The 21,054-nt window shown below is 36.4% G+C and overlaps 1 protein-coding gene and 1 long non-coding RNA gene across 9 annotated transcripts in view; both read right to left on the bottom strand.

Moving 5' to 3' along the window:
- WRN (WRN RecQ like helicase) overlaps positions 1-21,054 on the bottom strand; it is a 129,899-nt gene that overhangs the window by 32,501 nt on the left and 76,344 nt on the right. For all 8 annotated transcript variants that reach the window (XM_036298494.1, XM_036298495.1, XM_036298493.1 and 5 more), the window contains 7 exons: positions 16,841-16,942; positions 16,469-16,561; positions 9,806-9,947; positions 6,466-6,636; positions 6,289-6,389; positions 5,456-5,525; positions 4,582-4,655 (listed from right to left, as the gene is read on the bottom strand). In XM_036298494.1, the coding sequence (XP_036154387.1) occupies positions 4,582-4,655; positions 5,456-5,525; positions 6,289-6,389; positions 6,466-6,636; positions 9,806-9,947; positions 16,469-16,561; positions 16,841-16,942 (753 nt within the window). The remainder of the gene's footprint in view (positions 1-4,581; positions 4,656-5,455; positions 5,526-6,288; positions 6,390-6,465; positions 6,637-9,805; positions 9,948-16,468; positions 16,562-16,840; positions 16,943-21,054) is intronic.
- LOC118650261 lies at positions 17,888-21,048 on the bottom strand. Its single transcript, XR_004965923.1, has 3 exons — positions 20,908-21,048; positions 19,064-19,132; positions 17,888-17,897 (listed from the first exon to the last, which is right to left on the bottom strand). It is a non-coding gene; the product is annotated as an uncharacterized LOC118650261 (long non-coding RNA).

Below are 21,054 nucleotides of genomic sequence, written 5' to 3'. Positions count from 1 at the left end.
AAGAGAAAGAAACTCAGTTACCTACAAGGGAATACCCATACGACTGTCAGCTGATTTCTCAACAGAAACTTTGCAAGCCAGAAGGGAGTGGCAAGAAATATTCAAAGTAATGAATGCCAAGAACCTACAACCAAGATTACTTTATCCAGCAAAGCTATCATTCAGAATTGAGGGTCAGATAAAGAGCTTCACAGATAAGGAAAAGCTAAAGGAGTTCATCACCACCAAACCAGTATTATATGAAATGCTGAAAGGTATCCTTTAAGAAGAGGAAGAAGAAGAAAAAAGTAAAGATACAAACTATGAACAACAAACATGCATCTATCAACAAGTGAATCTAAGAATCAAGTGAATAAATAATCTGGTGATCATAATAGAATCAGGGACATAGAAAGGGAATGGACTGACTATTCTTGGGGGGGGGGAAGGGGTGTGGGAGATGCGGGAAGAGACTGGACAAATATCGTGCACCTATGGATGAGGACAGTGGGTGGGGAGTGAGGGCGGAGGGTGGGGCGGGAACTTGGAGGAGGGGAGTTATGGGGGAGAAAAAGAGGAACAAATATAATAATCTGAACAATAAAGATTTAATTAAAAAAAAAGAAAATTTCTAAAACTGTTAAGTCAAAAACAGTAATCTAAGCATGTCACTTAGATATATAGTGGCAAGTACCAGAAACACCAGCTGGAACATTTGAGGGGGACGCTTCTATAGAACAAAACCAAGTGGGTTTGGGTAGGGTGTGAACTGGTATACACTGTTATGTCTTTAGGTATCAATTGACTTTAAAAACCATGCACATGTTTTGTTGTTGTTGTTAATCCTCACCTGAGGATATTTTCTCCATTGTTTTTCAGAGAGTGGAGGGAGGGAGAGAGACAGAGAGAGAAACAATGATGTAAGAGAGACACATCGATCAGTGGCCTCCCATACTCTCCCTGAACCAGGCTGGGGACTGAGCCTTTAACCAAGGTACGAGCCCTTGACTGGAATTGAACCTGAGACCCTTAAGCCCACAGGCCAACCCTTTATCCACTGAGCCAAACCAGGTAGGGCTGCATGTATTATTTCAATGAAAATGCAAATGAACTTTAAAATAATAGTTATTAATAGGTAGCATCTTTCTCACTTCCGTAAACCAATCTCATATATTAAAATTAATTTCTGGACCACTCAACAGGTACCTCAAACTCAGTGTGTCTATCACGAAACTCTAATTTTAACCTCACTTCCTAAACTTTCAGCCCCTCAACACTGTGGTCCTCTTATTGCCCAGGGAAGGAAATGATAACACTTGCACCTGCAAAGACAGAAACTTAAGGGTTATGTTCAAATCCTCCGTTTTCCTTAATCCACCTATCTTTTCAATCACTGAGCCCTAACAATTCTGTCTCCTACCTATCTTACAAATCTATTTCTCTCCACATCCACTGCCACTTCCCTCATCTAAAATACCACCATCTCTTGCAAAGGCTGCTGCATAGCCACTTAACCTATTTGTCTACCACCCTGATCCTGCTGAAATCCATCCCCTCCACTCCAGTCATCTGTCAAGGATCTGCTCTCTGGGGTGCACAGGCCAAATCCGTCTGTGCTGGTAAAGCTTGTCAGCTAAATATGGTCTTTTACATTTTTAAATGGTTAAAAAAAATCAAAAGAACATTCTGTGACATGTGAAAATGATATGAAATTCAAATTTCAGTGCCCACAAATAAAGTTTTATTGGAACATAGCCACGCTCATTCATTTTACTATCATCTATGGCAGCTGTGAGGCCATAATGGTGAAGTTGAGTATATTGAGACAGATAGCACATGGCTCTCAAAGCCTACAATATTTACTATCTGACCCTTTACAGAAAATGTTTGTCAGCCCTGTTCTCAACCATACATTTGATTATGTCACTGTTTTACTTAAAACCTTTCCTTAGCTCCAAACTGCCTTCATGATCAACCTGAGTGCTTCAAAGAAACTGCATATCCTGGATCCTCTTTAATTCTCCACCCTTACATTTTACCACCCCTTTGTTTCCCTCTACCAGGTCATCGCTAGTGTTCTGTTGAGTTCTTCAATCATGTCATATGCTCTCATTTTCGGTTTTAGTATGTGAGCCATTCCTCTGCTTAGAAAACCTCCCCTCACTACACTGGACTGACTTAAACTTAAGCCTCAAATGTAACTTCCAAAATGTGTTTCCAAAGTGTTATGACCCTGGATGTTTATGCTCCCTTACCTGCACATCCCACTAGAGCAGTGGTTCCCAACCTTGGCTGCACATTAGAATCACCTGGGAATCTTTTTAAAATCCTGATTTTCTGGGCCGAATCCTCCGGAAATTCTGTTTCTTTGTTACTAATGTTATGGCCTTACCCCATAACAAAGAAACAGAATTTCCGGAGGATGAGGCCCAGAAATCAGAATTTTAAAAAGATACCCAAGTGATTCTAATGTGCAGCCAAGGTTGAGAACCACTGCACTAGAGTATAAACTAGTCTTCGTTATGTATCCAGTATTCCCCACTGAATCCCAGTGCCTACACTAGTAAAAACACAGTAAATGTTTAGATGAAGAAATGCTTCAGCATGCTGAGTGAATATACTGTTTTGTACACTCCTTAAACCACTTTTTTTCATAAAACATAACAATCACATACTACATATCCAAAAAAAATAAACTGTTTGGGGCGGGAGACTGGTATTATGGTAAATGTTTATGTCAGATCCAAAGCAGTAGTATCTAAGTGAGCAAATCATTAGAAAATGAGATTAAAGCACATTAATTTACTTTCATCCAATATGTATGTAAACATTAGAGGCCCAGTTCATGAAATTCGCACACTTATGGGTGGGTGCCCTCAGCCCAGCCTGTGCCTCTCACAGCCCAGGGGCCCTCAGGGGATGTCCAGATGACAGCTTAGGCCTGCTCCCCAGACATCCTCAGCACAACGGCAGGAGAGGCTCCCACCACAGCCGCTGCGCTCACCAGCTGTTAGCCCGGCTTCTGGCTGAGTGGCACTCCCCCTGTGGGAGCGCACTGACCACCAGGGGGCAGCAGCTGCATTGAGCATCTGCCCCCTGGTCAGTGCACGTCATAGTGACCAGTCGTTCTGCTGTTCAATTTGCATTTTAACTTTTCATTATATAGAATAGTCCATTTAATTTGCAATTAAGTCCTAACAAGTTTTTCAAATGCTCCATCTTAAGACCTTCTGTAATTCTGTACTTTCTCCACACTTTTATTAAGTCAGAAAGTCAAATATTAAACTTGAAAGTACAATACAGGGGTGTGCAAAAGTAGGTTTACAGTTGTGAGTATGCAAAGCAGTTTATTCTTGCATTATTAATTATTGTATTATTTTCCATACAAGCAACTGTAAACCTACTTTTGCCCACACCTATAGTACATTGCCTTTATCTTCTACCAATTCTAATACCTACCATTTTATGTTGCCATAAAGTCTTTTTTTTTTTAATGTGTGTGAGAATATCTATTTCATACAAAAACAATTAATTAATGTTTAGGTGAAAATATATATTTCATACAAATGTAAGTAATTAGTGTTTAGATACTAGAGATGGACAAATATAGGTCTGCAAGTCAGCTTTGCCATTAACTGTATGCTTAACCATTGGTATCTTCAACTATAAAATGAAGATATATAATAGTAGCTACATCATAGGTTGTTGTAAGAATTCAATGTTCAATGAGGGAAAAGAGAGACATATGTAATACTTTAAACAACAAAGAATTTCAATTAAAAAAAGAATTTGAGCCAAAACCGGTTTGGCTCAGTGGATAGAGCGTCGACCTGCAGACTGAAAGGTCCCAGGTTTGATTCTGGTCAAGGGCATGTACCTTGGTTGCGGGCATATCCCCAGTGGGAGATGTGCAGGAGGCAGCTGATTGATGTTTCTCTCTCATCAATGTTTCTAGCTCTCTGTCTCTCTCCTTTCCTCTCTGTAAAAAAAAAAAAATCAATAAAATATATTTTTAAAAAATAACAAAAAAAGAATCTGATGTTATCTACACTAATAAAAGAGTAACATGCGAATTGGTGTCACTCTGCTACGCCCACCAGCCAATCAGAGCATCTATGCAAATTAACCCAACAAAGATGGCGGTTAATTTGCATATGCAGGTGTAGAGCAAAGACTGAAGGCTCCGGCCAGAGTGAAGACTGAAGACTGAAGACTGAAGACTGAAGACTGAAGAGGCTTGGCTTCTCTGCTGTGGCTGGACCAAAGGCCTGGGTCCCAGGTGCCGGAGGAAAACCGGTGCCAGCAGCCAGGGGAAGGAAGGCCTATTGCCTGAATCTTCGTGCAATGGGCTTCTAGTTACATATAAAATGCTTAACACTTAGCATAGAGTATGGCAAACAATACTCTACCCACAAGTATTAGCTATTATAATAAAATTATCAGTATCATTTTATATGTCTGTTTAAAAATTATAACATTGGAGACTTATGCTTTAACTTTCTTTTGCCAGTGAAATGGCCACATGTCCGCTAGGCCTTTCTCTTTAGGACAGAGAGAAAGTGCTGATAAAGTAAATATAGAAAATAAAAATTTGAACTGTACCTTTTTGTAGGAATGTTACTCCCAGAAGAAATTTTATCAAGTGCTTTGTAGGAATACATCTTCTTCAAGTTAGACTGATTTTAAATATAAAGAATTCCATTTTTAAAAATTAGAAATTTCAAAAAACTTTTAAATATGAAGAAAATAAGAAACAACATCTTACAATTACAATTCTTCCTCTGACTAACGAAATTATCAAATAAATTAAGTTCTTGATTACTAACTTTTAGGGTTCTAAAAGCAGTTAGAAATGTAACATAATGTCCCATTCCTCCCAAATCTATAGAAAATATACGATCAAAAGGATTCTTTGAGACATAGCAAGAGCCCAAGTTACAAAAATGATTCGATTACATTCTGCATTACTTTGATAAAGCAGAAAAAGCTCACCAAAAAATTTAAATCAGCAGATTTTTCTATTACCCCCATGTTCTAATTAGCTGGCTATTACCCCCATGTTCTAGTTCTCTGGCTATTTAATCTGTAATAGTTATCTAAGATCCAAAAACAAAGCAAGAATGTTGTATGTGTGTGACTTTAATCAGATTATTTAGAAACCAGGCTTATTTTTCTATCTGGTATACTAGTATCATAATATGTAAACACACACACAAAACTTCAAGACAAAGGAGTTATAAAATAGGTTTAAAAGAATCAAAGTGTTACTTTCTCACATACTTCTATTAACCCCAGAAATCATGTACTGCACATTTTTTTCTGTTCATATTACTTCTCCAAATTTTATGTTCTGTTATGTATGGCATTTTCCTCTTTAATTGGAGGAGAATTAAAATATAAAATTTTAAAATAGAAGTGAAAATGAAATAAATAAAAAATGAAATAAATAAGAACCACCTCTTTAATAAAAACAAACCTCTGCAGTTAAGTCATTGGGCACCTGATGAGAGGAATGCTGCTCAGTGCCTGGAGACACAGTTTTAGAACTGGAAAACAATAAAGTTCAATTATCGAGAATGTTAAAATGTAATTATCTAAAATGTAATAATCTAATATCCTGAATGTAATTATCTAATCATTGTATCTCCATGCTCAGAAAGGCAGATGAGATTAAATTACTTTTAGAACTGATGATTTTTAAAATTGATTTTTTTTTCCCCCAGAAAAAGCTCTGGAGTGTTTTAAGCTCTTTAAAGTTAAAGTTTAAAGCAGAAGCTTTTTAAGTTTAAAAGAAAAACTGATAATCTAATGCACAACACAGTGATTATAGTCAACAAATACTATGTTATAACTTCAGAGTTGCTAACAGACTAGATCTTAATTTTTCTCAACACAAAAAAAGAATAATTATGTAACTATAAAAAAAGATGTCAGCTAAGGCAACTGTGGCAATTATATTGCAATAGATAAATGAATCAAACCAACACACTGTACACTTCATACTTAACCAATGTTATGTCAATTATATCTCAATTTTTAAAACCTGGTAAATGACTGATAACATGTAAAGATACTAAAAGGTAGTCAACAAGTGTATCCCCTCCCACCCTGTACACATCAGCAGGAAATATGGTATATGGATTCTTCAACATTGACCTCAATGCTGCTTTTTTCATCAATGAGAAAGCAGCTTTCTAAATACTATCCTCAACTACTTCCTATCAATCAAGAAAAGTGTTCTATGATTTATCTTTCTCCCACTGACCCAGACCCCCAAATGTAAAAAAAAAAAAATGCTGAAAAATGAACCTTGGTCGATGAATCTTCCTTGGGCACAATTCTTCATTAACTTGAAGGATAAGTTGCTGAGGAGATGATCCTGAATTGGCTTTATGAAGCCAATTTCTACCCTATTGAATGCAAGAACGATCTCTTAATGCATAGTGAGGAAAATTAATCAGACAGGTAGACTTCCACAGTGTTTACCTTTTCTGTAAGGGTGCAAATCTTTATATATTTGTTACTCCCAGACACTTCTGCCAAGAACCCCTCAGTCATGAGGTGATAGGAAAAAGCTCTCCACCAACTCCTTGTTTGATCTTTGCCGCTGCCAAATAATTTGTGTCTGCGATATCTATCTGGAAGACGCTGTGAATTCTGAAATCAGGAATAAAAAATCAGTCTCTAAATATGCTTATTTACTGAAAAAGGCTAAATAAAACACAAAGCTGTCTGTTGATCCTTTGTATTTAAAACTAAATTTCAGCTTTAAAAATCTATAAAATTTTTATCCATCCTGCTTGCTCTGAATACTTAAGTCACAAATAAAAATATAATCAAAATAGTGTTCCCTTTTGTGTCTTAAAAGTAATGGCAGGAAATTTCAATTTCACACATAATTCACATGCATTTCCCAATGTATAGGTTTGAGTATGTTTGAAATATTTAACCTTTGATATTTAGACCCTTTAGGAACATACATTATTGTGTGAAATCAGTGATCATAATCTTCAGCCCTAGACTACGAGTATGGGTGTTAATGGCAGTGTGTGTGCAGTGCAACAGCCCAGTTTACTTCACCCACTCAGATATACCACTCACGAAAAGTAGGTTGCTGCTTTTGAGGTATTTTGTCCTAAGTGAAGAGAGCATTTCAATGGCAGACTCTTCCTGGCCATCAAGTTCTATAAATGTGGGGAACCTAGTCTGTCATGTCCTCTAATGGAGGTGCCTCGCCCATCTTCACTCTCTATGAAGTACTTTTCCAGTTACTTTGCTCTCTTACTGCCTCTTTTATTCATCCCACACATTTAAATATTGCTTTCAAATGTATATAGTAGCAAATGAACATGGGGATTTAGGGAAAACTGCTCCTATCTAATGTATGTGTGGTGTACATGGCAGATTGTAATTCAAGGGTCATTCTAACCTTCATCCACTGCAACTTCTACCACAGAATGTGGGAAGTTACAAATACTATTTCTCAAGCTCCCTTCCAGCTGGGGTTCTGAATATAATTTAAGTTCCACTAATCAGAGGCATTTATGTGACATCTATAAGCAGAAAAGTGAGTCTAGGTGACTCCTCTGCTGTTTTTGCAGGTGCATGACTGTGGAGCTGTTTGCTTTTCACAAGAAAGTGTTAGCAAGAATCTAGCATACAACTGCTAGCTTCCAAGTACCAAGAAGCATCCACTTTGTTGACACAGATCACACACAGCAGGTTTGGGGTGGCTCCCAGAGCAAGAGAAGTAGAACCTTTCTGGTTGTTACAGCTCCCTGTTCAGTGCTATGTGAGGTCAGGTGCTGTATTGGCAGCTTCTAAAATTGACAAATCGCTTCTCGATCACAGAAGAGGCAGCACCTTGTGGTGGATTATTTTGTAGTAAAATCATATCAACAATTCTATAAGCTATTTAATTAAAGGTACCCAGTAATAAGTACCTTTCTGTTTAAATTGACTGATTATGAGCTTTCTAATATAAACACTATATTTTAGGTTGTATTCATGTTCCAAAACATTCAGTCCTTGAACACGTCAAGAGGTTAGTGTTTTCAAAACATTTTAATATAAAATGCAGTCTGACATTTTAGGAACAGGTAGAGCCTGTCATTCAACATTTTTACATTTTGTCTGTATCCAAATGCAAATACATACAAATATTATCTCTTTAAATAAATTCCTAGAGTTCCGAGTTTAAGATATTTATCATCTTACAGATCAAAATGACATACAAATATATTAATTTTGTCTAAATTCGTTAAGGTGTATAATTTACTAAATTCCCAAAAGAATTATATTTATAAATTTTAAAACGATATCAAGATCACTGAAATGGAAGGGGGAAAAAACTTGCCTTATTTTCACTGTAGTTAATGTCTACAAATTTTCATTAAGTAGTACTTTTTAAAAAGTTTTACACCTTTACCTAGCAAGGGTAATATAAAATTTCACAAAGAATAAACTTCTTAATTTGAGGACTCCCAGAAGAGACTGTCAGTATAAGCAGAATGACTTGGTTTTCAAATAATAGGTGAAATCTGATCCCTCTTGTGACCAGCGCAAGTTTGTCTAGGAGCCCACTTACACTTATTTGTTGATACTGGATACTACTGGATTAAACCAAATTATAACAAGGATAATTTTTATAAATTATAATTCAACTGGGATACACAGGTTTTGAAAATGACAGAGACAGAAGATATTTTCATAGATCTCAATTATATTTAATCTATCCTTTTCACCTTAAATTCTTTTTATAAAAAAATGAACTCATGCCAGCTAAAACCAAGTTCCTTAGGCACACTATTATTAAATTTCTAATCTAACTTGTAACTTAAAGTAAATTTTTAACTCCATTATGAATCTAAAACATCAGTACCCAAAAAGTTAACCTGTTTTCAACATATTTCATTAAAAGTACTTATGACTAACTAACATGTCCCTTTCTAAGCAAACTAAAAACTCAGAAAATATGTACATGAAACATTCAGGTATTTAACAAATAAATGCTTATTTTAATTCTATATATAAAGTGAGAACGTTAATCTCTACTTTTAAGTACATTTTTAATAAATATACATATTTCCAAAGAATTTGATCTCACTTTTGATTTATTCAACTAATATAAACATTTAATACTTAGCTTTGCTCTACCGTCTTCTAAATCAGGAATAAAATCATATAAACAAAAGGACTACAAACAAAGCTCTTTATTACAAAGGTCGTGACTTACTCATGTTTACCTGCAATTGTCAGCATAATATTGGCACATTAATCAAAAAAAGTAGCTGAATTGACTATTTATGTATTGGTAAAGTGAAAAAAAGAAAACTTCCTTGGAATTCTAAGTACTTCTGATAAGAAACAGAATAGAAGGAAAGAAAAAAAATATACTGCCAAATACTGCTTTTACTAGTACAATAATCGCTGAGATTAAAGTTTTACTCAAAGAATTTATTACTTTCCAGAGCACCAAAAGATACAATTTTGTTCTACTTGTCCCTTGACACAATGAAAGTTAACTTTTTTTAAATTATCCTAAGAAAAACCAATCTAGGGATTATCCAACTGCGATGTAATCAACTTGCTTCCAGCCTGAGGTTCAGAGCTGAACATCAGCATGAAATATGAAAACAGCAGTAGATATGATACACACAGCTTCTGTCAAGAGTAATGAATGTAGTCCTTAACTGGAACTTAATATGACTCTCAGAGTTTCTAATAACTCATCTAAAGCCAAAGCTACAGTCATATGCAGCAAACCTCTGAAGAAAAGTATAATAGGAGTAAAAGAACTATGAAGGTGATTCACAGATATACTTACAGATCCTTGGAGAAATAAAATTGGAACCCCAACTCCAAACATTTCTCCTAAGATGTTCACGGCAGATAAAAGCTGGAATGCTTGTAGACCAAAGTCCTGTGGCCTATCATCTGAGTCATCAATGGAAAGGCAATTATACAAGCTAAATAAAAATAATATGTTAGAGAGCTTAGCTAAAGCATGTACCTATAGAAATAAAAATATAGTGTAATAAATAGCCAAGTAAAAAACATCGCAAATGTGCCAACTGCTTCAGGAGCTATAAAGTTCATTACAGCCAAGAGCACATGAAGTATGTAAAATATGAAATGAAAACTATAATGTAGCATCACAGGTATATTATAGTGATGGTTCTCAACCCTAGTGCCCTAGAACCAATTTCACAGGAAGCTCCTCAGACCAAAGACAGAAGGAAAGGAAGTTCAAGCAATCAGAGAGCAGAATTACAGCTCAAAGAGCTCGCATTACTGATTATATCAATACTAGAGGCCCAATGCACGAACTTCGTGCAAGAGTAGGCCTTCCTTTCCCTGGCTGCCAGCACCAGCTTCCCTCCGGCACCCGGGACCCAGGCTTCCCTCGCAGCCCCAGCTTCATCTGGAAGGACATCCGGAAGGACCTCCAGTCTAATTAGCATATTACGCCTTTATTATTATAGATTATTATAGATTAGACTTCTGTGTTAGGTTTTGTTGGAAGAAGAGGTTTGGTATCAAAAAAAATTTTTTAACTTAAAAACAAATCTATGCAATAAATTTTTAGTTTAAACTCTGATGACTGTAAACTATGACACACAGATGATAAACTTTTCATTTAAGTCATTTTTGGAAGTTAAATTCCTAAGCCATCCTTCAGGTAGATTTGAAGTCATCATTAGTACAAATGTGAAACCTTTCAAGCAGGTTGAGAACAAAAGGACTCCTTAGAGAAAATCTACTAATAATGTTCAACTACCTAATTCAATTGCTTTCTTTATAATAAATATCTTTGAAATGGCAATACAAATATATTCAGTATCCCAGATATAATATGCTTAGGGGAAAAAAGACTTGTTTATGGTCCGAGCTTCTTTAGTAGGATACTTAATTTTCTTTTCCAAGTATTTAAATTCCCACAAAATACCCCTGATGCTGTTTCATACAAGTTTTAAAAAATATGTTTTTATTGATTTTAGAGACAGAGGAGGGAGAGGGCAAGAGAGAGTGAGAAACAATGATTGGCTGCCTCCTGCATGCCCTCTTGGGGATGAAGCCTGAAATCCAGGCACGTACCCCAACTGATAACTAAACCAGCAACCTCTGGTATACGGGATGACGCCTAACCAACTGAGCACACCGGCCAGGGCCTTACAAGTTTTAATGTATATAACTGTAATTATCAGTAAGTTTTAAAAATGTTTTAATTTCCAGTTTTACATCTTCTTTGATCAATGAGTTATTTTAAAGTATCATTTTCAATTTTCCAAATGAATGAGAATTTGTTTATCCTCTATCTACTTCTAATTCAGTTGCATTGTGGAGAAATGTGGTGTTTGATTCCAGCACATTGAAAACGTTCGAGACATGCTATCATCTGGTACAGGTGTCAGAAAACTTTTTTTAAAGGGTCAAAGAGTAAACACTTTAGGCTTTGTGGCCCATACGGTCTCTACTCAGCTCAAACAGTGCAAAACGGCCATAGATAATACATAAACAAAAGGGCATGGCCACGTCCAGAGCTTGCCAACCCCTGCTCTAATACATAGTTGATTTTTTGTAAATATTCCATGTATGTGTAAGAAGTGTACTCTCTAATTCAGTGCTTCCCAATCAGTGTGCTGCAAACGGATATAGGTATGCTGAGAGGTTAATCAGTCAGACCTTAGGGGTCTGGACAGAACCCAGACTCAACGAGCCTCGGATGCTATACAGGTATTATCATGAACTATGTAGGCATGAAGAAAAATGTTTGAGATACATTGTTCTAATGGCTTGGTATAAGGTGTCTGATAAATCAAACTTGTTTCTATGTTGACCAAATTTTCAAGAGCTTACTAATATTTTGGTTGCTTAACCTTCCAATAATTAAAAATTTGCATCAGACTCCTACCTTGATGGTGGATTTGTTGATTCCTTCCCACTGTTCTGTCAATTTGTGCTTTGTAAATTTGTAGCGTTGTTGTTTTTCAAGGTACACAGAACAAGTCTGTCCCCTGGGTGAAAGAACCATTTATCGCTACAGAGAGAACATTTCCATCCTAAAGAATATTTATTTTGGGAGAAACCAAGATGGCGGCATAGGTAAACACCGAAGTTTGCTGCCTCGAAAAACCACTTCAAAAATACAACTAAAAGACGGAACGGACATCATCCAGAACCACAGGAAGGCTGGCTGAGTGGAAATTCTACAACTAGAAGGAAAGAGAAAAGCACACCAAGACTCAGAGGAGGCACAGTGCGGAAGTAAAATACTAAGGCACAGAGGCACACACAGAGCAGGCTGGTGGCTGAGGGCACGGTTGTCGTTTTCAATCAGGAGGGAGTCTCTGGCTCTGAGCTCCAGTTCCGGGTAAGTCTCTGGAGACCCAGACTCATACGGGAGAAGCGGGACCATCTGGCATCGGTCGGAACTCGAGGGCAGCTTTCTCTCCAAGGGGCTTGCAGCGATTACAGGGACATTGAGAAGTGGAGCCTCTGAGGGCATGACTGAAAGCAGCCATAACTGCTAGTCCCACCCTGTTGATCCCGTGGGACCCGCCCCACCCAAGTCCTGCAAGGAGGCTTTTGCTGGATAGCCTAAGGCAGAGGCTAGATTAGCACCTCCCTAGAGATCCAGGAGCCAATGTACCCAGAGGTCAGAGTGGGACCATCCAGTTTGCAGCTCCGTGGAACCATAAAGGACACACTCAGGGGGCAGACTCAGTGAGCATCAAAGCCCCATTGAAGCAAGTCTTGCCCCAGAGGGGTGTCTCCAGCACAGAAGTTCTCCCACTGCAGACACAGCTGATTCTCATAGCCAACTGGCCTGGAGGTCAATTCCTCCCAGTGATACCAACAACAATCAAGGCTTAACTACAACAAGACTGTGCACAAAGACCACAAGGGGGTACACCAAGAGTGTCCTCCTCAGGTAATTGGGGAGGCTGAACCACTGGGCCCTACAGGACACTTAGCACAGAAAACCACTTTATCAACACAGGGAAGCATAAAAAATGCGGAGACAAAGAAAAAGGACACAAATGACAGAAATGGAGGAAGGCAAACTCCTAGATATAGAGTTCAAAACCACACTTTTAAGGTTTTTCAAGAATTCTCTAGAAACTGCCGATAAACTTAATGAGATCTACAAGAAATCTAATGAGACCCTCGAGGTTGTGATAAAGGACCAACTAGAAATTAAGCATATACTGACTGAAATAAAGAATATTATACAGACTCCCAACAGCAGACCAGAGGAGCGCAAGAATCAAGTCAAAGATTTGAAATATGAAGAAGCAAAAAACACCCAACTGGAAAAGCAAAATGAAAAAGGAATCCAAAAATACGAAGATAGTGTAAGGAGCCTCTGGGACAACTTCAAGCGTACCAACATCTGAATTATAGGGGTGCCAGAAGAAGAGAGAGAGCAAGATATTGAAAACCTATTTGAAGAAATAATGACAGAAAACTTCCCCTACCTGGTGAAAGAAATAGACTTACAACTTCAGGAAGCGCAGAGAACCCCAAACAAAAGGAATCCAAAGAGGACCACACCAAGACACATCATAATTAAAATGCCAAGAGCAAAAGACAAAGAGAAAATCTTAAAAGTAGCAAGAGAAAGAAAGTCAGTTACCTACAAGGGAGTACCATAAGACTGTCAGCGGATTTCTCAACAGAAACTTTGCAGGCCAGAAGGGAGTGGCAAGAAATATTCAAAGTGATGAATGCCAAGAACCTACAACCAAGATTACTTTATCCAGCAAAGCTATCATTCAGAATTGAAGGTCAGATAAAGAGCTTCACAGATAAGGAAAACCTAAGGGGGTTCATCACCACCAAACCAGTATTATATGAAATGCTGAAACGTATCCTTTAAGAAGAGGAAGAAGAAGAAAAAGGTAAAGATACAAACTATGAACAACAAATACACATCTATAAACAAGTGAATCTGAAAATCAAGTGAATAATCTGATTAACAGAATGAACTGGTGATTATAATAGAATCAGGGGCATAGAAAGGGAATGGACTGACTATTCTTGGGGGGGAAAGGGGTGAGGGGGATGTGGGAAGAGACTGGACAAATATCGTGCACCTATGGATGAGGACAGTAGGTGGGGAGTGAGGGAGGAGGGTGGGGTGGGAACTGGGTAGAGGGGAGTTATGGGGGGAAAAAGAGGAACAAATGTAATAATCTGAACAATAAAGATTTAACTAATCAAAAACAAAAAGAATACTTATTTTGTCTAACAGCAATATAGTTACCACACCTAGGTATACAGTTAGTTCCACTAGGTATATCATTTGTTTTTACTATATTTTTCAATTAATATTCAGTGAAATTGATGGTATGTCTAGATGTGTGTAAAGTTTTACAAATTTAACACATCCATGGAGTCAAATGCATAGACTCATCTAACCACCCCCACAACTGTTACCACCATAATCAGGACACACAACAAATTCATCACTGTAAAATACTCCCTTGTGCCATTCTTTGTAATCAGACCTTCCCCTTTCTAAAACCTCTGACAACCACTGATCTTTTTTTCATCCCGATAGTATAGTCTTGTTTGGGAGAATATCATATGAATGGAATCATACTGTAGAAATGGCATTATTTCTTCTTGTAAATGTTGGTATAATTTGCTGTTCAAACCATTTGGACTAGGGAATTTATTTTCAGAGGTCTTTTTAAACAAGGATCCAATTTCTTTAACAGTTGCATGATTATTCAGGTTACCTATTTCACTGTGGGTTTCATTAGCTTGAGGTTATCAGGAATTACTCCATTTCATCTCGTGCACAGAGTTACTCATAGTGTTTCCTTATTTTCTTTATGTCTGTTGGGTCTGCAATGAAATTCCTTTCATTCCTGATATTGGTAGTCTGTGTCTCCTGTTTTTTTTGTTATAAGTGTTTATCAATTGTATTGACCTTTTCAGAGAATGAGCTTTGGAGTTCATTGGTTTTCTCAATTGTTTTCCTGTTTTCTATTTCATTGCCTTGCGCTCTTATCTTTCTTATTTCCTTCCTTTTGCTTCCTTTTAGCTTACTTTGCTCTTATCTGCTTCTTAAGATGGAAGCTTAATTACTGATTGGAAACTTTTATTCTAAGTACTTAATGCTCTAAATTTCCTTCTCAGGATTGCTTTAACTACATGCCATATATTTTATAATCTAAATTTGTCATGGTTTGTTTTTTGACCCAGAATATGGCCTGTGTTTGTGAATGTTCCATTGGCACCTAAAAAGAAAGTGTATCTGCTACTGTCGGGTGGAGGGTTCTATAGAAGTTAATTAGATCCAGTCTGTTGACAGTCCTGTTCATTTCTCCTATCTTCTTACTGATTTTGTCTAGTAGTTCTATTAATTACCAAGAGAAGAGGTTTAAGTCACCTGTAATTTTGGATTTCTTTATTTCTCCTTTCAATTCTGTCAGTTTTGTTAAATATATACACATATGGGGATTACGTATTCTTGAATTGATGGTTAACTTTATGTGTCAACTTGGGTAGGCTCTGGTACCTGATTGTTTGGTCAAACGCTAATGTAGATGTTGCTATAAAAGTATCTTTAGATGTGATTAATATTTACAATCAGTTGCTTTGAATAAAGGAGATTCCCTTTGGTAATGTGAAGGGGTCTCATCCAATCAGATGAAGATATGGGCAAAAATTGAGTTTTGCTGAAAAACAAGGAATTGTGATTCAAGACTGTTAACATAGAAATCCTGCCCAACTTTCCAGCCTGCCAGCTTGCCAACCCCCACAACTCCATACGCCAATTCCTTAAGTTCTCTGTGTGTGTGTGTGTGTGTGTGTGTGTGTGTTTGTGTGTGTGTGTTTCTCTGAAGAACCCTGACTGATACATTGGTAGACTGACCCGTTTATCATCATGTAATGTCCTTATTTACCTCTGATGATGTTCTTAGTTTGGTCATATTTTTAAACCAATTCTAAAAATGTCAGCCTTTAAATGGTGTTTTAGACCATTAACATTTAATGTAACTGTTGCTATGTTTAGATTTAGGTCTTCCACTTTATTGGTTTGTCTATTTATAAAGCAAAATACTCTACTATTGTTTGCTTTGTCATTTATTTAAATATCTTTTTTTATTTTGTTTTAAAAAACTATAATACATGCCCGGCTGGTGTAGCTTGTGGTTGAACGTCAACCCATGCACCAAGAAGTCACCAGTTCAAATCCTGCTCAGGGCACATGCCCGGGGTTTCAGGATCAACCCCCAGTAAGGGGTGGTGCAGGAGGTAGCCAATTGATGTTTCTATCTCATTGATGTTTCTATCTCTCTCTCCCTCTCCTTCCCTCTCTCTGAAATAAAAATACATTTAAAAATAATGATATATAAATAATGATATATAAATAACTATAATACATATCATTCATCAAAATTCAATTAAAAATTATTTGCAAAGCAAAAGAAACAGACTTTTAGAATGTTCATCTAGAAGAAGAAATATTTACCTGAATTTGCAATTATCACAGCATTTTTCAGTTCCCATAATACCCAATGAGGCCTTTCGTAGCTGTTTATCTTCAAAATGAGACAAGATGAGTCTACCCAAGAGAAGATTTAAAATTAAATAAAAGAACAAAAACATATATGTTAAATTCATTGCTGAAAATAATGAGGTGAATTAATTGATTCACCTGGGACCTCATTATTTGGCTTCAGTTTACTGAGGCAAAAAGAAAGTTGCCTTAAAAATTCAGCACATATTCAATACCAACAAAATATTCTTTCTAAATACTTCTAATTATTTTGCAAAATTTTTTCTTAAAAGAGCACCACCCATAAATCTATGTGATTAATTGATATAAATAAATAATACATACTGTCGCCTACATCTGCTGGAATGGAGATATTTTTCCATCTTGGCCATCATCTTTAATTTGTATAATCGAAACTTTTCATTATGTATCTCATTAAGGCGGTGCCTGTCAATTAAAAATATCACAGGAATATGTAAAATTGCATTAGTGATTTTGTTACTTTTTAGTTATCTCGTTATTATTTTATCACTCCACACCTCTATTAAGACAAAGGCCACTTCTATCATTCCAGAGTTATGTGCCCCTTGCCAGTCAATGCCCCTCACAAGAAGCAAGCATTTTTCTGATTTTTTTATGAAAATTACTTTTGAAAGAATTCTACCTGTGTCCAAGCATCAATTTTTAGCTATCTTTGAAAATTTTTTATAAACCCTAAAGTTTTTCATTTTGATTTATATGCTACATGCTTTTGGGTAATCCATCTACTATATATAAATTTTCACCTTTGCCAGTTAAAAGTTATTTTTTTTCACTTATGTTACAGGAGAAACTAAAGCAGCTATGTAAGGAATACTAAGAGGTTCCTGATCCAAACATGAAATTAGGTCCCTTTTAACTCTTCAGAGGATTTCTCTTTGTATTATAGGGCGTTATTATGGGACACCAGTAAAGTATCGGAATTAAGTTCCTTCCTCAAACAACTAAAACTGATGTGTTTTCTATAAAATTCAATTTATTTTAAATGGTTAATAACGCCAAAGACATGTTTGTTTGTTTTTAAGTTAATGCTGCTGTAACTCATCCTGACTGTTTCTTCCAGTCTTTTGTGAAGAAATTCTACGAATAGCAGATATCACATGACAATCTCCTAAACATACTGCACATCTTTCCAAGAATTCTTTCCAAGAATAAAGAGAAGTTTGAGTTGAGTAAGTTTTGGATATTTCAAAGGAAAACAATGATTTACCTATAAGATCTGGGTGATAATACTGATCGTCATCTAAACAGACCTCACTCACTCATATTTTGACTATGCCAACTTCTGACTGATAATAATACCTCTGTACAACTCTCAAGGATGACACCAGCAGGGAATCCAGTTAACTGATTTCTGCAAAGTCTGAACACACAAATGATGTCTTATTCAAAACATTCTTATCATTTGACACCACTAACCACCCTTCCATATACAGACATATGTTGGAGATATTGCAGGGTCAGTTCCAGCCCACCACAATAGAGCAAGTATCACAATAAGCATGTCATAATATTTTTGCTGGGGAGGGTCTTGCTTTCAATTTTGTAAAAGAAGCAACCTCTGTGAAGCGCAATGAAGCCAAGTGCAATAAAACAAGGTATGCCTGTAACTTCCTAAAAGTCTCTTCCAACTGTTGACTTTCATTCCTAGATTAGCATCTAATCTCATTCTCCCTAGATCATGGGCTAAAAATCAGTTCTTTTTGCTTTAGTTTACTTAGCTTACCTCCTTCTCAGAAAGAGCAAAGAAAAATGCCTACACTCTAAGAACTAGATTCACTCTTATATTTGGTTCAGATGATCTACATTTAATCTTCTCAGTGTCAATAACAAATTTTAGAAAATAAAATTACAAGTCTCTAACATCAAATCAAATAAATTCTTTTCTTTTGGGACTATTACAATATTTAAAATACAAAATCCTATTGAAAAAAATAAAATTTCTACAAAACAATACCATAAATAGGAATCAGTTAGAGCCAATGGAAGAATTGAGATTAATTTGCAAATTATTTCCTTAAAAGTTACAATACATAGTAACTATTGGGTTTGACTGTTTAAAATAATGGCAAAAGCAGACACTGAGACTTTGCCAATGGTATGGCTTCTGCAATAAGAAATATAAAATTACACATTTACAATGATGGCTGGACAAGTTTCTTCTCTCACAGGATCCTAAACATTTTGTGAATTACAGTGACTTTTTCAGTTGAGAACCAGCAACTTCATTTATTAGAAAACTTTTTGCTTTGTCTGATTAACCCTAGTTTTATTTCCCTTTGGGTGGACGCAAAAAGCAACCATCTACCCTAAAGACCACTATCTGATTACTAATCTGTTAAATCTCAATGGAAAAAAAAAACATTTAAAGTATCTTTTGAAACCCAGAAAAATAGGAGATATCACTATTGGTAAATCTGCAAAGCTACAAAATAGAATTCAGGCTGTCTTCAGTACCTTCAGCATAATGCCCTAATAAAATAAGAACTAACAGGAATCAACTTACGCTTGACACAATCCCAAACTTACTAGTAGCATGCAGAGTTGTATTCTATCCCAGTTGTGGACACCAGTGTCAAAAGGAAAATAGTAATTGTCCTGTTTAAGAGGATGGTTTTATTGATTATATGTTAAGCAACAAAAGCTACTGACTGCTCTTAACTAGTAAAAGAAAGAGCTTAACGTTTATAGCAAACATTTTTACACCTAATTAATCCTTAATTCTTCTTTCAGGTCTCAATTTACCCTATCACTTCCTGAAGGAGGACTTTCCTGACCTTTCAACCGTAAACACACACCCCATTATATACTCACTACTCGATGCAACTTTCCTTCATAGCACTTAACATAATTGTAATTTTACACATATTTGCCTGATCCTTTAAAAAAAATCTTCTGATGAGTGAAATTTTCAAACAGAAAAAGAGAGTAGTAAAATGAACCCTATGTATCTATAGTTGTATGATTCTGTGATTAGGATCCGCCATTCCCATTACACTGTAAACTCTATGAAAACAGATACCATATCTGCTTTTATTTATCACTGTATCCCCATCAGGAAGCTTAATGCTTGGAACACAGTGGGCACTAAAAAAGGGGGGCACTGTTAAATGATGAATAAATTAAAACTGTATTGGATAGGCATTCTCATAATTTTAATAAAATGGGATAATATGTCCATTCAAGAGCTCAATTTATCCAGCTACATGGAGGTGCATTTTGAAAATTCTTCATCTTGGCAGGCCCATCAGTTACCACATAGAAGTTTTTTTTCCTGAAATTTTCTCCCCTATGGATGAGAGAATCAGTTGCTAAACCGTGCACTGAAAAATTTTGCAAGGTGAAGTTTTCCTTTCCAATATAAATTTCATAGAACTTAAATGGCAACAAAATAGCTGTTTAGTATTTACATAGAATGGTTTTCCTGCATTTAAACACTAAACACTTAAATTCTTTTCATGACAGTCAATCAGTAAAGAACAACATGATTATCACACGCTGTCAAGGGCAGCTGGCATGCTCTCACAGAACTAACAAAGGAAACAAATAGTAAAGATATCCAAATAGGGATGATCAGAAGTCATTTGGAATGAGCTCCATGGGATGAAAAAACCAGTAATGAAATTAATGGCTTTCTAGGAACATATCCCAAGAAAACAGAAACACCAATCAGAAAGGATAAATGCACCCCTATGTTCATAGCAGCACAATTTACCATAGCTAAGATCTGGAAACAGCCTAAGTGCCCATCATCAGATGAATGGATTAGAAAACTGTGGTACATCTACACAGTGGAATACTATGCTGCTGTAAAAAAGAAAGAATTCTTACCATTTGCAACAGCATGGATGGAACTGGAGAGCATTATGCTAAGTGAAATAAGCCAGTCAATGAAAGAAAACTACCACATGATCTCACTCATTTATGGATAATTAAGACCATTCTAAACTGATGAACGAAATAGATACAGAGGCAGAGCAACATTGAACAGACTGTCAAACTACAGTGGGAAGTCTGGGGAGGGTTGAGTGGGAGGGATAAGAGATCAACCGAAGGACTTGTATGCATGCATATAAGCATAACCAATGGACACAAGACACTGGGGGGTAGGGGAGGCCGGGGGAAGGTCAAGGGGAGAAAAAAAAGGAGACATATGTAATACTCTTTGTAATACTATAAGCAATAAAACAAAATTTAAAAAAAAAAACTTGAGAGCACCCAAGGAAAAATAAACAGCTCACCGGTGCACAATATTAGGAAATCATTACATGGGATCTGTGTTACATTCCCTATAGAATCCTGATTTAGTTAATTCTTCATACTAAATAAGGTCTGGCTAAAATAGGTCCTCTCCTCTGGGTGGCAGCACTTACCACAAATGTTCTTAGATGTCCTCTGTTTCTTTTTAAATGTACTTAAAGCACATTACTTGAAATTTTTGATGCTGCCTCAAATGCTTTCAAAACTTATATGGAAAGAAAGAAAAAAAATCTGCAAGTGTGAAAGCAATACATGTTTTT

Source organism: Myotis myotis, unplaced genomic scaffold (assembly GCF_014108235.1).
Source record: "Myotis myotis isolate mMyoMyo1 unplaced genomic scaffold, mMyoMyo1.p scaffold_m19_p_3, whole genome shotgun sequence".
Classification (NCBI taxonomy): Eukaryota; Metazoa; Chordata; class Mammalia; order Chiroptera; family Vespertilionidae; genus Myotis; species Myotis myotis.
Note: the sequence above shows the minus strand (reverse complement) of the source record. Positions and strands in the feature narration are given on the sequence as shown.